The sequence below is a fragment of the Pteropus vampyrus genome, unplaced genomic scaffold, assembly GCF_000151845.1.
Source record: "Pteropus vampyrus isolate Shadow unplaced genomic scaffold, Pvam_2.0 Scaffold3, whole genome shotgun sequence".
Classification (NCBI taxonomy): Eukaryota; Metazoa; Chordata; class Mammalia; order Chiroptera; family Pteropodidae; genus Pteropus; species Pteropus vampyrus.
In genome coordinates, this window is record NW_011888784.1 from 22,942,661 (window position 1) to 22,956,775 (window position 14,115).

Genomic DNA, 14,115 nt, shown 5'->3' on the forward strand with positions numbered 1-14,115 from the left:
AGAAGAGGCAATAATAACAGTGACACTGGCACCTGCTCTAAGAATTTAGTGAGGGTAGGCATGGAAAGAAAGCACTTTGTACAGCACCAGCATGTGGCAAATCCTCAAGGAGTGGACGCTGTGGTTACTATGAATATCTCCAAACTCCAGAGGCTCCTGGCCAGGGCTCTGATCATGTGGGAGACCAAAATATACACCAACTCTGAGGCCTTGACTCATCAGTTTACCTCCCAGATCTCACTCTCTGCATCTGCTTAGTAAACCTGAGACTAGATGACTTCCAAGTATCTTTCCAACTTTAAAGGGGAGAAAAGCAAACATGCACATACCCTAAAGAGGGTGCACAGAGTGAGTGCTTAGATAGTATTTGTGGAACTGAACCAAGTACTCATGCAACACAAATAAATTACTAGATAAATTGTGGAACTGAACAAAGTACTTACGCAATACAAATAAATTACTAGATAGGAGTAAGCTTAAAGGAATCAGGAAGACAAAATTGTCAAATAGAACAGGAAAAAAAAATGAAGGTCTCGAGGGACAAGACCTCCACACAGAAGCTTAAATTTAAACTGCTAAATACTGAGGACAAGAAGGCAGAATGAAAGAACCTCTCCCTTCCCCACACCAAACTGACCTGTAACCTGAGGACAGCCTGCTGCTTCTCAGCACAGGACAGAGGGTGTGGACTTGGACACCCTCTGTGGGATGGGCTCAAAAAGGGGCATCTCTCCTGATGACCAAGGATCCCAGGACGGGGGGCTTTACTTATGAGCGATCTGTGCCACTGTCACATACATGTCCTTGCAGTGAGCAACAGACGTCATCCAGCCTGTCCCATCAGGGCTGAGCCCCAAAGAGCCACCCCTGAGGAGGTCCCAGGACAGCTCGTATGACACATTCAGAGGTCATGCCCCTACACAGAGTTAATATCACACATGCCTCTCCCACGCTCAGGCAACTTTCAATACACAAAGAGCTCACTGGGCTCTGGAGTAGGAAACTGATGTCATCCCCTTATTCACGGGGCTTCTAGTCTAGTAGGGAGGCAGCTCATAAACAACCAAACAAATCAAACAATAATGAGTTATAACTGCCACAGGGCTATGGAGGAAAGAAACAGCGAGCCTGGGGAGGGAGTAAGCAGCTGTTTCACTCTCCAGCCATGCCTGACTTAGTGACTTTTAATGCAGGAACATGGTCTCCATTACAGAAAAACAAAGGGTAGTAAATTTCTGTGGTCTTAATGTTACCTCAGTTCAGCCCTTCTCTTATTAGGACTTCTGCTCCCTGTAAGGCTGCCTCCGGCCCATCCCTCGGGGGATGGCCTGCTAGAGGTTTTCCAGGTTTATATTCAAAGTCTCCCTGCTTGGGTCTCTAGGATCTGCAGGAAAACTGAGCAAAAGCTGGTGGATCCTCTAAAGAACAACTACTCTGATTCCCTAACTCTCTCATCTGGTTACGAAAGAAGCCAGAGAGAAGTCCATGACACCTAGGTGTGGTTTTCTAAAAGCAAATTTTTCTCTTTTACATAATGGAAAATATACTGCTTGTTTTAAAAAATACTCCACTCATTTTCTCTCCTCTACAATTACCAGGTCCCACTTTAGTTGGGTCGGAATGGAGAACACCCACACAGGCTCGATGGTTAACTACTATTTTGGGGTGCCTTGGTCTGCAATTCACAAGTTGCAGAGGAGAGACAGTTTACTTTAATTCCTGTGAAGAGGTTTAGTGCCCTCTCCCATCCCTTTATCTATCTGACAACTGAATATAGTTTCTCTATAGTGATATGAAGCAAACTCAAATGAGAAATCTGCTTAAAACTGGGGATACAACTCAATCCCTGAACACCCCCATATATTCTTACTACTCTTCTTCCCTGAGCTTTCGTGTTTCCTGTGCATGTATACTCCTCCCATAAAGCGTATGCATGTGTGTGTGTGTGCGCGTGCGCGCGCGCACACACACGCACGCACACACACACACACACACACACACACACACAAGCTTTCCTTTCTACTTGTTCTCTGCCTCCATCGCCCCAAGCCTGATTCAGCTGTAGTTGCTTCAGGGTCAAATTTCCAACAAATTCTTGAGCCAGTCCTGATTACATTATCTAAGCAGGGTGCCCCGATTTCTGTGTTATTACCTTGTTTATTTCCTTCTAACACTCACTACAATATGCAATTTTATTTGTCTACTTGTTTATTGGCTCTTTCCAACTCCAGAAGGGCTGGAACCATGCCTTCATTGTTCACTGCTGGACCTAGCACAATGAGTAGGACAGGAGGCAACCAATAAAGAGACTGCCATTGTATATTAGTTTTGTTTTCCTGGACCCTTATGCAGTATTTGATTTCAACTTCCCCCCCACGCCCCCCCCACCCCACCCCACTGCTGCTCTGGTTCAGAAACTTTAAAACACTTACAAATCACTTAGCAGTTTATTAAAGATGTGTACTCCCAGGGAGGAACCACCTCAGAGACCTCAATTCTGTAGACCGGGGCAGGGTCATTTAGATGCAGAAAGTCTAAGGTCCACACTTTTAGAAATATTTCCCTATTTTCTATGGCCTTGACCCACTCTAAATGCTGCCTTGTTTGCCTGCCTAGCTCCATCTGCACTGGGAACAATAGTTTTTCTCTGATCCCCAGCCCTGTGACACCTTCATTAGCCTCCTGCCCTGGCCTCTTCTTGAGAGCTGAAGCCCTGAACCAAGAAATAAAAAGCGTGAAGTGCTTGGAAGCGAGGCAATATTTCCTCTTGCCCTGCTGCTGCTGTACTCTGGATATTCTTGCCAAAAAAAGTAGGAATTCTTCCAATGGTGACGGCCACAAGAAAACACCAAATTCGCCGTGTCCCTAGGGACAATGGGCTTTTGGCTAATCCTTGGCTAAATCCAAGGCTAATCCTTGGGGCCTGTGTTGCTTTGGCTCATCGTGTTTGCAGCCAAGTCTAACTGAAGGATGACACACCTTAGCTCAGCCCATCCTGGCTTCCTTTGCTTGGGATGGTCAGCCTTCACTGTCCCGAAATACCCAATGGAGAAACTCAATGTAAGAGAACAAGCCATTCACTTCGAGTAGCTCTATGTTGATAAGAAGATCCAGGTCTTATTCTGGTGCTAGCAGCCCTTCTTTTTAAGCAAGGACAATACCACCACAACACACTATAACCAAAACCAAATTTCCTTCCTGTCAGATGATTTCCACCTGGGATGGGGGGAGTACTTAGTTTTACTTCATGGTGATGTTCTCATTATGTTCACTTTATCAAATAAACAATAAAAATAAGATGTTTGAGAGAGAAAAATCGTTTTATAAACTCACATTTTAATTTAGGACTTTGAGCTTTTCTGGATAACACATTGGCTTTCCAAAAATAGAATATGTCTCATTTTCAACTCATAGAATGGTCTTCAATAGTTTCTCCTAGGAGTTTCTAGTACTTAAACTATCCAAAAGCACAGGTGTTAAGATAGACAAACCCCTAACAAATCATTTTTTCCAGAACATCCGTTATATCCCAGAGACTAAGTCCTCAAATCTAGTCCATGTTGTAGCCTCTATTGCTATTACTTATGGCTTCTTAAGTTCCAATTTCTTTTAGCCCTGAAAAATATTCTGCTTAAAAACTACGTTCAGAAAGATGTGTGCATAGTAGAGGGCCTACTGGGGCTTTTAATCACAAATCTACCACTGGCTCTTTCTGTGTCTGTGGGCAAACCATCCAATTATGCTGGTGTGTAGGCCCTTTACTTTTCCTTGTGAGACTGCTTTAATTTCTAAATCCAATAATAAACATTAGAAATTAATAACCAACCCACTAGGAATCATAAAGTCACATGCTATATGAAACAAATTACCTACTAATGTCTCTAAAGATGGTGGCTCACACTGAAAAACATTAGCCATTTCTTCATATACTACTATTTTGTTAGAAAACATGAAAATTAAACTTTTGACCGCCTTAAAATCCGACTTTTATAGCTCTAAGAAAACCGACAATTTCCAAAAAAGAGTAAAAGATACCAGCACTAGCAAGGGCAGACTCTAGGATATTGAGTTGATGTCTGTCACTTTAAATCCCTGAAAAGTGCAGATGACAAATTTAATTCTTCTACTGCAGCCCCCCACACCCTGCTCCAGTACCGAACCTGGAGCTGGGTACGAATTTACTTCTCAGTAACTACTGTTGAAAGAAAAAATTACTCCTTAGGAAAAATATCCAAAAAGTCACAGTTTTCAGGAAAAACTGTGGTCTAGGACCAGCAGAAATATATATATTTTAAAGTTGACAAGGGTGGAGGGAGTAGAATATATCATAAAAACTGTTAGCTTCATATTTTACCAAGTGAGAACATGTAGGGGGCAACCCTTCCCATCATGTTATTACAAAATAAGATTAAGAATAATTCCTAAATTAAAGAGTTGTTTATAACCTTTAACCTTATAGAAAACTAACTGCATTGTTCTAATTTTTCTCCTTTAGCTACAACACAGACTGACACCTGGGAGTCACTGAACTAGGTACAGCTCCCTCCAGCCTTCCACGAGAGAGCAGGAAAATAGTCGTGTGAAGAGGAGTAAATGAAAGAGCAACAAGGAAAAGGATTGAGATGCCATACCATGAAAAAAAAAAAAAAAAAGCAGCAGGGGCCAAGGGGACAAAGCTGCAGTGAGTGTGGGAGATGGGGAAGGCTCATAGGCGAGAGGCAAACACAGGTGGGTCACCTATGAGAAGTCTTGCCACAACTTCTCTGCTCAGTACAATACCTCTCAAGTTCTTCCAAGTTAATTCTCAGGCAAGAAAGAATATGGGTAGCTGCTGGCATGGCTTCTGCTTTTTCTGCCAACACTACTCTAAAGATTCCCTGGAGGGTGAAGACTACAGAACCGATTCCCCTGGAAACGAGAAGGCAGACTGGATAGTTGCGTCTGAATGGCAGCACAGAATAAACTAGGTCTGGAAACAGTTCCGAGTTTCTTTGCTCTGTAGTTCATTCAACTGGGAATTAAAACCAGGGTTCACACCATCACCATATTGGCCAAAGGACATCCTCACTGATAGTGACAAGAAAACTTGGCTGAAACTAAATGAATCATAGGACACCATTCCAGCTTTCAGCTGAGGAAGAAATATTGGTAGGGAGGCAAAGTCACATTATCTCAGCTCAGAAAACTATACTAGAAAAATGCCAAATGGCATCCTGCAATGGACCAGCACAGAGGAAAACTACCTTAGATATTATGCTTCCAGAGACCACTATTATGCAGCTCAGCATCCACTGACCCATCTTCTGATAACAGCCCTCCCAGATCTAAAGTGGGAAGTATGGTCTAGCCAACCAGCTTATTCCAAATGCCAAGGTCATAATGACTAGGTCAAGAATGGGCTACATGCCCCCAAGCAATATAAATGAGACTCAGAGTTAGAAAGAAAGACTTTTCTCACTGTGTGATAGGCAGAATCCAAAAGATAGCCCCAAGATTCCTAGACCCAAGTTATTTAATCAAACACTAATCTAAGTGCTGTTATGAAGGGATTTTGCAGATGTTATTAGAGTCCTAACTCAACTGACCAAGAACAGAGAAGATTTGAATTGGCCTAACTCAATAAGTTGAGCCCTTTAAGAGCAGAGGGTTTCTTCCAGCTAGTGGCAAAAGACAACATCAGAGAGATTCAGAGAGATTTAGTGTTGCTGGCTCAAAGATGAAGGAGTCCATGTGAGGAGGAATGTGGGCAGCCTCTAGAAGCTGAGAGCTGCCTTCAGTTGATGACCAGTAAGGATACAGAGATCACAGTCCTTCAACTGCAAGGAAGTAAATTCAGGCAACCTGAATAAGCTCGGACATGGACTCTTCTCCAGAATCACTAGATAAGAGTCCACTGCAGCTAATTTCAGTTAATTTCAGTTTTGTGAGACCTTGAACAGAGAATCCAATTGAGTCCACCCAAATTTATGATCTATGTAACTGTAAATTGATAAATGAGTAGCCCTTTTTGGTAATTTGTTACACAGTAGAAAACTAATGTACTCTGGAGTTACCAACTGTACAAATAATGTGTCCCTAGTGAGGGGTTGATCTAAAGATAAAGTCCATAAAGAAAGGCAGAGTCAAGAGATAGAAAGAGATGGCATCTGGATGAAAAGTCTTTAATCTCTAAATCTAGCCATGCATGGAGCCCATCTTGATTCTAAAGTTTCAGCCGTGTGAATCAATAAAATCCTGTTATTAGTAAAGCCAGGTTGAACTGAAGGAAAAAAAAAAAAAAGCCAGGTGCCTGGAAGAAAAAGTCTTCAATCAATCCTGAATTAAGGCTCAACCCTATGGAGAGGGTTTGCATTTCAGTAGAAAAATACAGCTGTCTACTTCTACAGAAATAATATCATTTTGCCAACTCAGGAGTATCAAAGGACTTAAAGAGACTCTTGCTAGACTATTTTTTCAAAATGAAAACTATTTGGAGGGAGAAATTCATCTCTAACAAAACAGTAAGCGTGATAATGGCTTGCTGCCCAAATACCTATATGCTAAAACTATGGATGGTAAAAGACAATCATATCCTTCACATGTAGACACACACATAAACGTGCACATAGGCTCAAAAAGGGGCACTGTAACTGTGCAAATTGGTGTACTTTTAATAAAATTAAAGTGTTAAAAGATTCCTCATAAACTTTAAAGAGGAAGATATGTTCAGTGTTCAGGCCAATGTGAAATTATTTTGACTGGCATAATTCAACAAATAAGGGGTGACTAGCATTTGAAGGAAAGATGAATCTTTCACATTGATTTTGGGCAGATCTCTTTCATAGCCAGCTAAATAAGAAAAACAGATGTCCCCTTCAGAGAATAACTGTGATTACAAATTCATGGTTTAACGTTTTGTTATTGGTAGTGAGTCACCATTAAGCATTTGTTGCATGCTAATAATTTATTATGTTTGTTTCCTATACTATAGACTTTTGCTGAAAATTTCAATTATATGCCTAAGGGTTTTGATCCTTTATGGTAGAGCCTCAGTCAGAATACAGTATAACACAAAACTAAATCCAGTCTTACTCTGAGCACCTTTTTCTCTGGCTCTTCACCAATCAATGAGAGTGATGCCACACACAAATCTGAAAATGTCCCAGCTATTTTTGGTAAAGTCAAAATGCCCTTAGGGGTAGAACACATCTCTAGGATGCCCTGAAGTGCCAATTAACAACTAAAATATTTTGACTTTATTCTGTAATCTAAAAAGGACTCATAATGGAGTCTTCAGAATAGAGTTGTACTTCAGATTATTCATTTCATTATAAAGATGCTATTATCCTCTTTTTCTAAGTATTTGTAAAAGGAGCACAACATGATATCAAAGAACTTTTGAGTGTTGGCCTCTTTCAGATATGTTAGGTAGTTATTGGTTACCAGGTGAAATAGCATAGCCAGTGTTTCTGTATCAACTCTTCTCATGAAGGAACAACGGGACTAAAATTTTCCGAACCTTCAGAAACCATTCCTATTCCTACCCTCCATCTCACAGTTAGAAAGGGGGAAGCAGGGTGGAAAAAATAGATTGGCATTACCCTTTTGACCCTCACTGCTAAGTCCATCCATTTCTTCTCCCCTATAAAAGGCAATGTCTTTCTTCCTATTCCATGATCTGAATGCATACAATTCAGTCACTTCCATTTGGGTGGGTTTCTTCCTCTCCATCAGTGGCCCCTTTCAGATTTAGTTATTTCAACGTCAGGCAAATAAACGTGCTAACATCTGGCCCTGTAATTCCTCAGCCCCTTCAATTATCGTACCACTTCCACTTAACTATGGCTGGCCATCTCAGAAGGTTGCCATAAACTTTCAGGGTCTCAAAACTTCTAAGAACAACCTCCATCCCTTCCATCTCTTTCATTCTACCCTGTAAGTGAACTTATTCTATCCTCTTATAGTAAGTTTCTAGATTCCTCTATGTTCTAACAATCAATTGTCTCACTTAGATTCCTTACCTAATGAGAACCATATCACCACAGTTTGATCTAGGGAAACACGCCAAAAAAAAAAAAAAAGCCAGAAGTATTTCCCTTGACTACCCCTTAATACTTTGCCACCTTGAAATCCTCACATTAGAGTTGTAGGGCTTATTGTGGGCAAAAGATTGATGCAGCATTTATTCATTTTCCCATTCCAACATTGGATATCTGCTTCTTTGTGCTTGACATATCTCTCTTGGATAAACTTAACCCATGACAAGATTTTTTTTTTTTTTTTTTTTTTAGATTTATAAACTGGCTCCTTAGACATGGAGAGGATCAACTGTAGATTGATTTATGCCAGCACAAGACAGTTTCAAAGCCAACAATCCTCAAAGGGAAGGGAAATAAGAAATCTACGGAAGAGCAACCAAAGACAAATTTTTCTCTTAGGGCCAGTTGCCTTGTGGCTAACCTTACTCTAGGACTTTTGGAACTCCAGGTAAAAAGTGAAATGGAAACAAACTCTTATTCACTCAGCAGAAACTTGCTTTATTCAACGTTAAGTGCAGAATACTTTCAAAATATCTATCAGATAATAAAGCATTTTTTCTGAGCACAGAGTTCATGGGCATTTTTTAAGGTGACCATTTCCTTCTGTAGGATGATGACAGGAATTGGATTGGGCAAGTATAAGGACAGAACTAGACAGAAGGTCCAAATTGATCCAGAGCTTCAGTCTGTTCCTTAAGAGGACTGTACTATTGCAGATCCTCAGTCAGCTTCAGTCTTCACCTGTGATCAGGTAGCCTCTTTCTCATGTAAGACTGATAATTACATTAAGCACATATGTCACTTTTATAGTGCTATTTAGTTTTCACTCCCCAAGCCAGGCCTCAGGTGGTTGTCCTTGAGGAGGCTTTACCCCTGAGTCACTCTGGGGTAACCTGCCTCATTTCATGCTTGATGGGAACCTATAACTAAATTCCAAAAGCGCTAGGAAAATGGGAGGGAAAACTGAAAGGACTCCTAGAGTTAACCCAATTCAAAACCTCCCATCCCAATTTTACAAATGAAAAACTAAAAGAAGTTGATGTGATGCTTTATGAAATGCAGTCTGGGAACTAGAAAAAATAGTTTGAGGACCTACTATGGCACTTTTTCTCAGGAAATGGGAGATCTGTTAGGTTTCTTTACAAATCTGTTATTTTTCTCAATTGAAACTGAAGCCAGGAACGGAATCTACTAGGATGTTGAGAGGGAAAATAATATTGTTTTTTTTCATTTGTCCTTCAACCACTTTTGATCAATTGAATGCTTATCAATTACATGGACATGGGAGAATAACTAAAACCAAGGATTAAGGTAGATGAGATATTAACAGATCAGGATCCAGGAGACCCTAATGGATCTCCTGATACCTCACAGAGGCAGAGTCTGACAGCTCAAGTCAATGGCAGAAGGAAGACTTAATCAGATTTTCAGAAACTAACTCCTATAGCATAGTCCCAGAGACACCAAAACTCATGGAGTGGAGCCACAAGTCCTATCAAGAGACCCAAGGTCAAAAACTGGGAGCTTGAGACTGACAGAAAAAATGTGAGAATGGCAGGAATCAAATCTATACACATGCCAAAGTGAAGACAAGAAAAGAGTTTTTCAGTTCACTGGGAAAGTATGGGGGACACACAAAGAGACAGATGCTCATATGTAGATATGTCATACCACGTGTCAACCTTACTGTGTATATGAGAGAGACCTTGGGTCAAGTACCAGCTCTGGAACCAAACTAAGCTGAGCCTCATCTATCTGTGACAAAGCAAGTAGAAATCGGAAATTCAAAAGGTAGAAGTAAAATACCAAAGTGAAATTTGGAGAAAATACAAAGTACATACGTAGCATACATACATAGCATTCTAAAATGTTATTATTTATATACAACTTTAGGGTCCATAGAAATATCAGAAAAATATTTATGGACCATGCTTCTCGTGAGGCTCAAGAAACTCTGTTGCCTAAAGAAATGTTATTATTACAAGGTTCTTTCATAAAAGAGTGTGGTGTCCCGTAAGTTTGGGGAACACTGGGAATGACACAGTTAAATATATTCCTGCTCTATAGAATGTCTCCATTGATGCATCTGAACACATCATGACCTTGGACCCACTCACACTTCCCTCTCAAGTATTTCCTCTGGCCCCCAAACTTTAGTCACAACAAAAACTGCATGAAAGGATGTAGATCTGTATTCACAATTTATCCAGTTGGAACAACCACTTTGAGCACACACTCACTATTATCAACCTGTCTGTATCTGCAGCACCCCCTTTTCATGGAAGAGTGCACATTTAAAATATGGTCCTACGAACTCTTTTGGACACACATCTTCATTCAGCATTCTTTGCATCCATGTAATACCAGAGCAGTGAGCTGCCACATATCATATAATTTACAAATACAATATAGTGAAAGAATACAGAAAAGCAGATTTTCAAATAGAGCTTTGTACAGCTGTGATTCGAGAATGCTCAAGTAATCTCATGAGTTTCCAGCTCACAAATCAGAGTTTCTACAAAATATTTGAAACTTACCACAAGTTAACTCTTACAATCACCTCATTTTTATAGTCACTTATGTCAAAACAAATCAAGTGCTTCCTTACAACCAGCATTTGCTTGTTCACAGTGGGGCAACCAATTGCATTCATTGATTCAGCCTCTTGCCTTTTTTCTCCTAAATTCTTTTTCACTATTGTTAACATGAGTGAGATTGTGGAATTTGAAGGCTGTCTCTATACACAAAGAAGTAACAAGGAATATTCTATATTATCTTTAGAACATTTTCCACAACTTTAGTTATTTATTTAACTTGATTTAATCAGACAGCTTGTTTACCTTTGGCTATTCATTTCTGACAAATTCTACAGTAAAAAAGAAAATCGCCTAAATTCAGTTAATTACTTTTTCGGCGAGGGAAGAGAGATACATCTTCGAATGACAATTTGCCTGAAGCCCATCATTTCTTTTCCTGGCATCTGAGTGTCAAGGCTTTTCCTTTTTTTCACTATGATCTTAATCAGATATACTACCCACTGCTCCTTAATTATACAATGTGGACAAGAGAAACTAGACAGAGTATTCCCAACTAATGTTTTAAGCCAAGGCATTCATAATATGAATCCTTATTGCATTATACTAATTTCCAACAGAATAATTAAATTACATATTTCAAAGAAAATCTAAAACAAGCTTATTAACATCGTGATGTCCAGTTCACATTTGGATTGGAAAATATGATTTCAGTGTCTCAAAGCACACGCCACATTATCTCATGCTCCATGTATAAATAGTAAGCATGATTATATTTGAGCCTGCAAAATCTGTTGGGAAAACAAAAGACGGGGAGAGGGGGAAAGGGGAAGAAGTGGGAGGGGAAGTAGCGGGGGAGAGGGGGAGAAGGGGGAGAAGGAGAGAAGCGGAGGGGGAGAGGGGAAAAAATTAAGAGAAAATTTTACAAATGTAACTGTTACAGCCATGGTTATACAATCCTGAAGCAAAGTTGAAAAGAGTGTAACGAAATGACTGCTGCACTTGCTTTAAGTCCAAGACATAGTGAGCAATCTCGCAAATAACATTTTAAATGTATTTGTTCCAAAGCGAGGAAAACATTACCCAAAGAACTATAAGGAAAACAAGTTCACTTAAGGGCAAAAATACTTAAACTTTTAATCAGAAAGGATTCCTAGTACCAGAAAAAGAATAATAAAGTTCATGATTGGCTAATTCATGTTCATACAACCAGCATTGACTGCACCTACCTCATCCTGCCGAGTTTCAAAAGCATCCTTTGGCAAAATGGCAGGCTTCTGGTCTAGTCTATAAAATACAAATAAAAATTATTTCAATTTAAAAAAATTCTTCAACAAGGCATATTTGAAGCTGGCAGCTACAGATCTAGTTGTACCCCTCGTAAAAACCTTCATTGGTGTCCCACTGTTCCTAGAATAAAATCCAGACTTTATAATGGTCTGCAACACATTACAGTGTTTGGATCCTGACCGCCTTCCTGGCCCCACCTTCTTTCTCTCTCATCCTTGTCACCTACACTCCATCTCCCCTGGCTTTCTGTTTCAACACATAATGCTCGTTGCCTGGTCAAACCTTCACATTTGCTGTTCTAGACAGCTCTTCCACCATGTCTTCATAAAGCTGACTCTTCTCTGCATGTAAACATCAGCTTAGCTCCCCCTAAAGAGGCCTTCCTGATCTTCCTAACTATAAGTAACCATCTCCTTCACTCTCCATCACACTGTCTTTAGATTTTCTTCTGAGTGCTTATCACTATCAGAAATTATATTGTTTATTTACATTTCCACATTAAAATGTAAGCTCCAAGAAATCCACCGATTATATCCATTTTCTACATTGCTAAACCCTCAGTTAAAATTCAGTATTTTTTTCATTCATCCCCCAAAAAAGCTTTTTTGAATGAATGAATGTGATCTGATACACTGGTTATATAATGACACCATTTGTTCACTGAAGAGAGCTTTTGGAAATTTCATCCTCTTAACTAACACAATAAATGTTATAGCAATTGCTGGATAACGTGGTGAAGCTGGCTTTGCCACTATAGAGATCCCAACAGAACAAAAAAACTTAAAAAAGGCAAATCTACTCCAAATCATTTTTTTAGTTTAAAAACAAAAACAACAACAAAAAACTCCGTTACTGGCAGATGCTTCACTCCAAATCATGATTTGTCAAATGCTATGGTCCAATGGCATCTATTACATAACATTCAAGTTTTTCTGCAGCAGTTTGCAGGCCATTATATAATAAACATATTCAATTATAGTTATTATCCTTATAAAAAGGCCTGCTATCTTAATAGATAAAAGATTTAGTCAGTGTTAAGTCATTTATAAAAAGATTTATTTTGGGACATAATTATTTACAGTTATTATCTGCCTCAATTTGAACTCTGAAGAAAGCATACATGTCCTTTGAATGGTCAACAAGATTAATGATTTCTAAAAGTCAGGATGCACATTTAGAAATGCCACAAGCCTCACTTCAAAATATTCTTAAGAATGCAGAGTTCTTTCAGACCACAGGCACTGCTGACTGTACAATTTATTTCTAATGAGAAAAATAAGAAGATGGTAAAACAAAATTGTGAAGGTCACACTGATGTCTATCATCTCTGCACAAGCCAGCATGTCCCTCCTTCTCCCCTCCCCCACCCCTGGGTGTGAGAAGAGGCTGTGTCCCAACCATGAGCTCAGGCAGAGATCATTCAAGTGAAGAAAAAAATAAAGTAAGGAAGAAAACCGCGGGCACACCCACCCTATGCCCATCAAGTCCCTGAGCCACAAATGCAGTGATTTCAGGGCTGCAAAAAATAAAAAGCAGCCCTTTATCGAAAAATGGGAGAAACCCTCTTGAGAATAGGAATTAACCCCTCCTATCCAATAACATCTAAAACTCTGAATGGCTCATAATTTCTTTATATCTTACAGTGGTTCTCAAATTGTGTTCCTGTAGTTATGGTAGCACCAGAAAAATGGAAGAGCAGTGTTCTTTAATGGAAAGAATACTTACCAGTTTTCAACTATAAATTTCCCTAAGGCTTTGATACCAGCAGATGGTAAAACAAATACACAAGTAGCAAACATTAACAGAAGAAAGCAGATTCAGACTTGGTTTTAAAATATAGTATATATTATTGAGATGCACGGAACAGCCAACAAGTAATATACTCACATGATCTTCCAGGAAAATTAATCACGATCTCCAGATAAACCTCCAGATCAAGTTAGAGAACTGTGGTCTAAGTATCAAAGGTGCCTGAATTTAATAATTATCTGAATATCTCCTATGTGCCTGGTACAGTGTTGGGGAGATAAAGGCAGTATCTATGCCTTTAGGAGGCTTACAATCCAGTAAGCCTCTGTTTATCTTAAACAGAGGATAAAACTAATCAACGCCCAGCCTTGATGTTACTTCAGTTAGTCAAGGATCAGCACACAGGAGCTGATATTAGAATGGTGGAGAGGAACTGGGGAGGCAGAGACAGAGCAGAGATACATTTTCAAAAACAAAAACGATCAAGAGGTCTCGGGTGTGGATTCAAAGTATAGAACGAAAGA

The 14,115-nt window shown here is 39.7% G+C and overlaps 1 protein-coding gene across 15 annotated transcripts in view; it reads right to left on the minus strand.

The window, feature by feature from the left end:
• Positions 1-14,115, minus strand: part of FAM13C (family with sequence similarity 13 member C) — a 150,408-nt gene that overhangs the window by 46,791 nt on the left and 89,502 nt on the right. For all 15 annotated transcript variants that reach the window (XR_002780914.1, XM_023531977.1, XM_011362228.1 and 12 more), the window contains one exon: positions 11,782-11,839. Coding sequence is in view for 14 of the 15 variants with exons in the window: in XM_023531977.1 (XP_023387745.1) it covers positions 11,782-11,839 (58 nt within the window). In the remaining variant the exon portion in view is untranslated. The remainder of the gene's footprint in view (positions 1-11,781; positions 11,840-14,115) is intronic.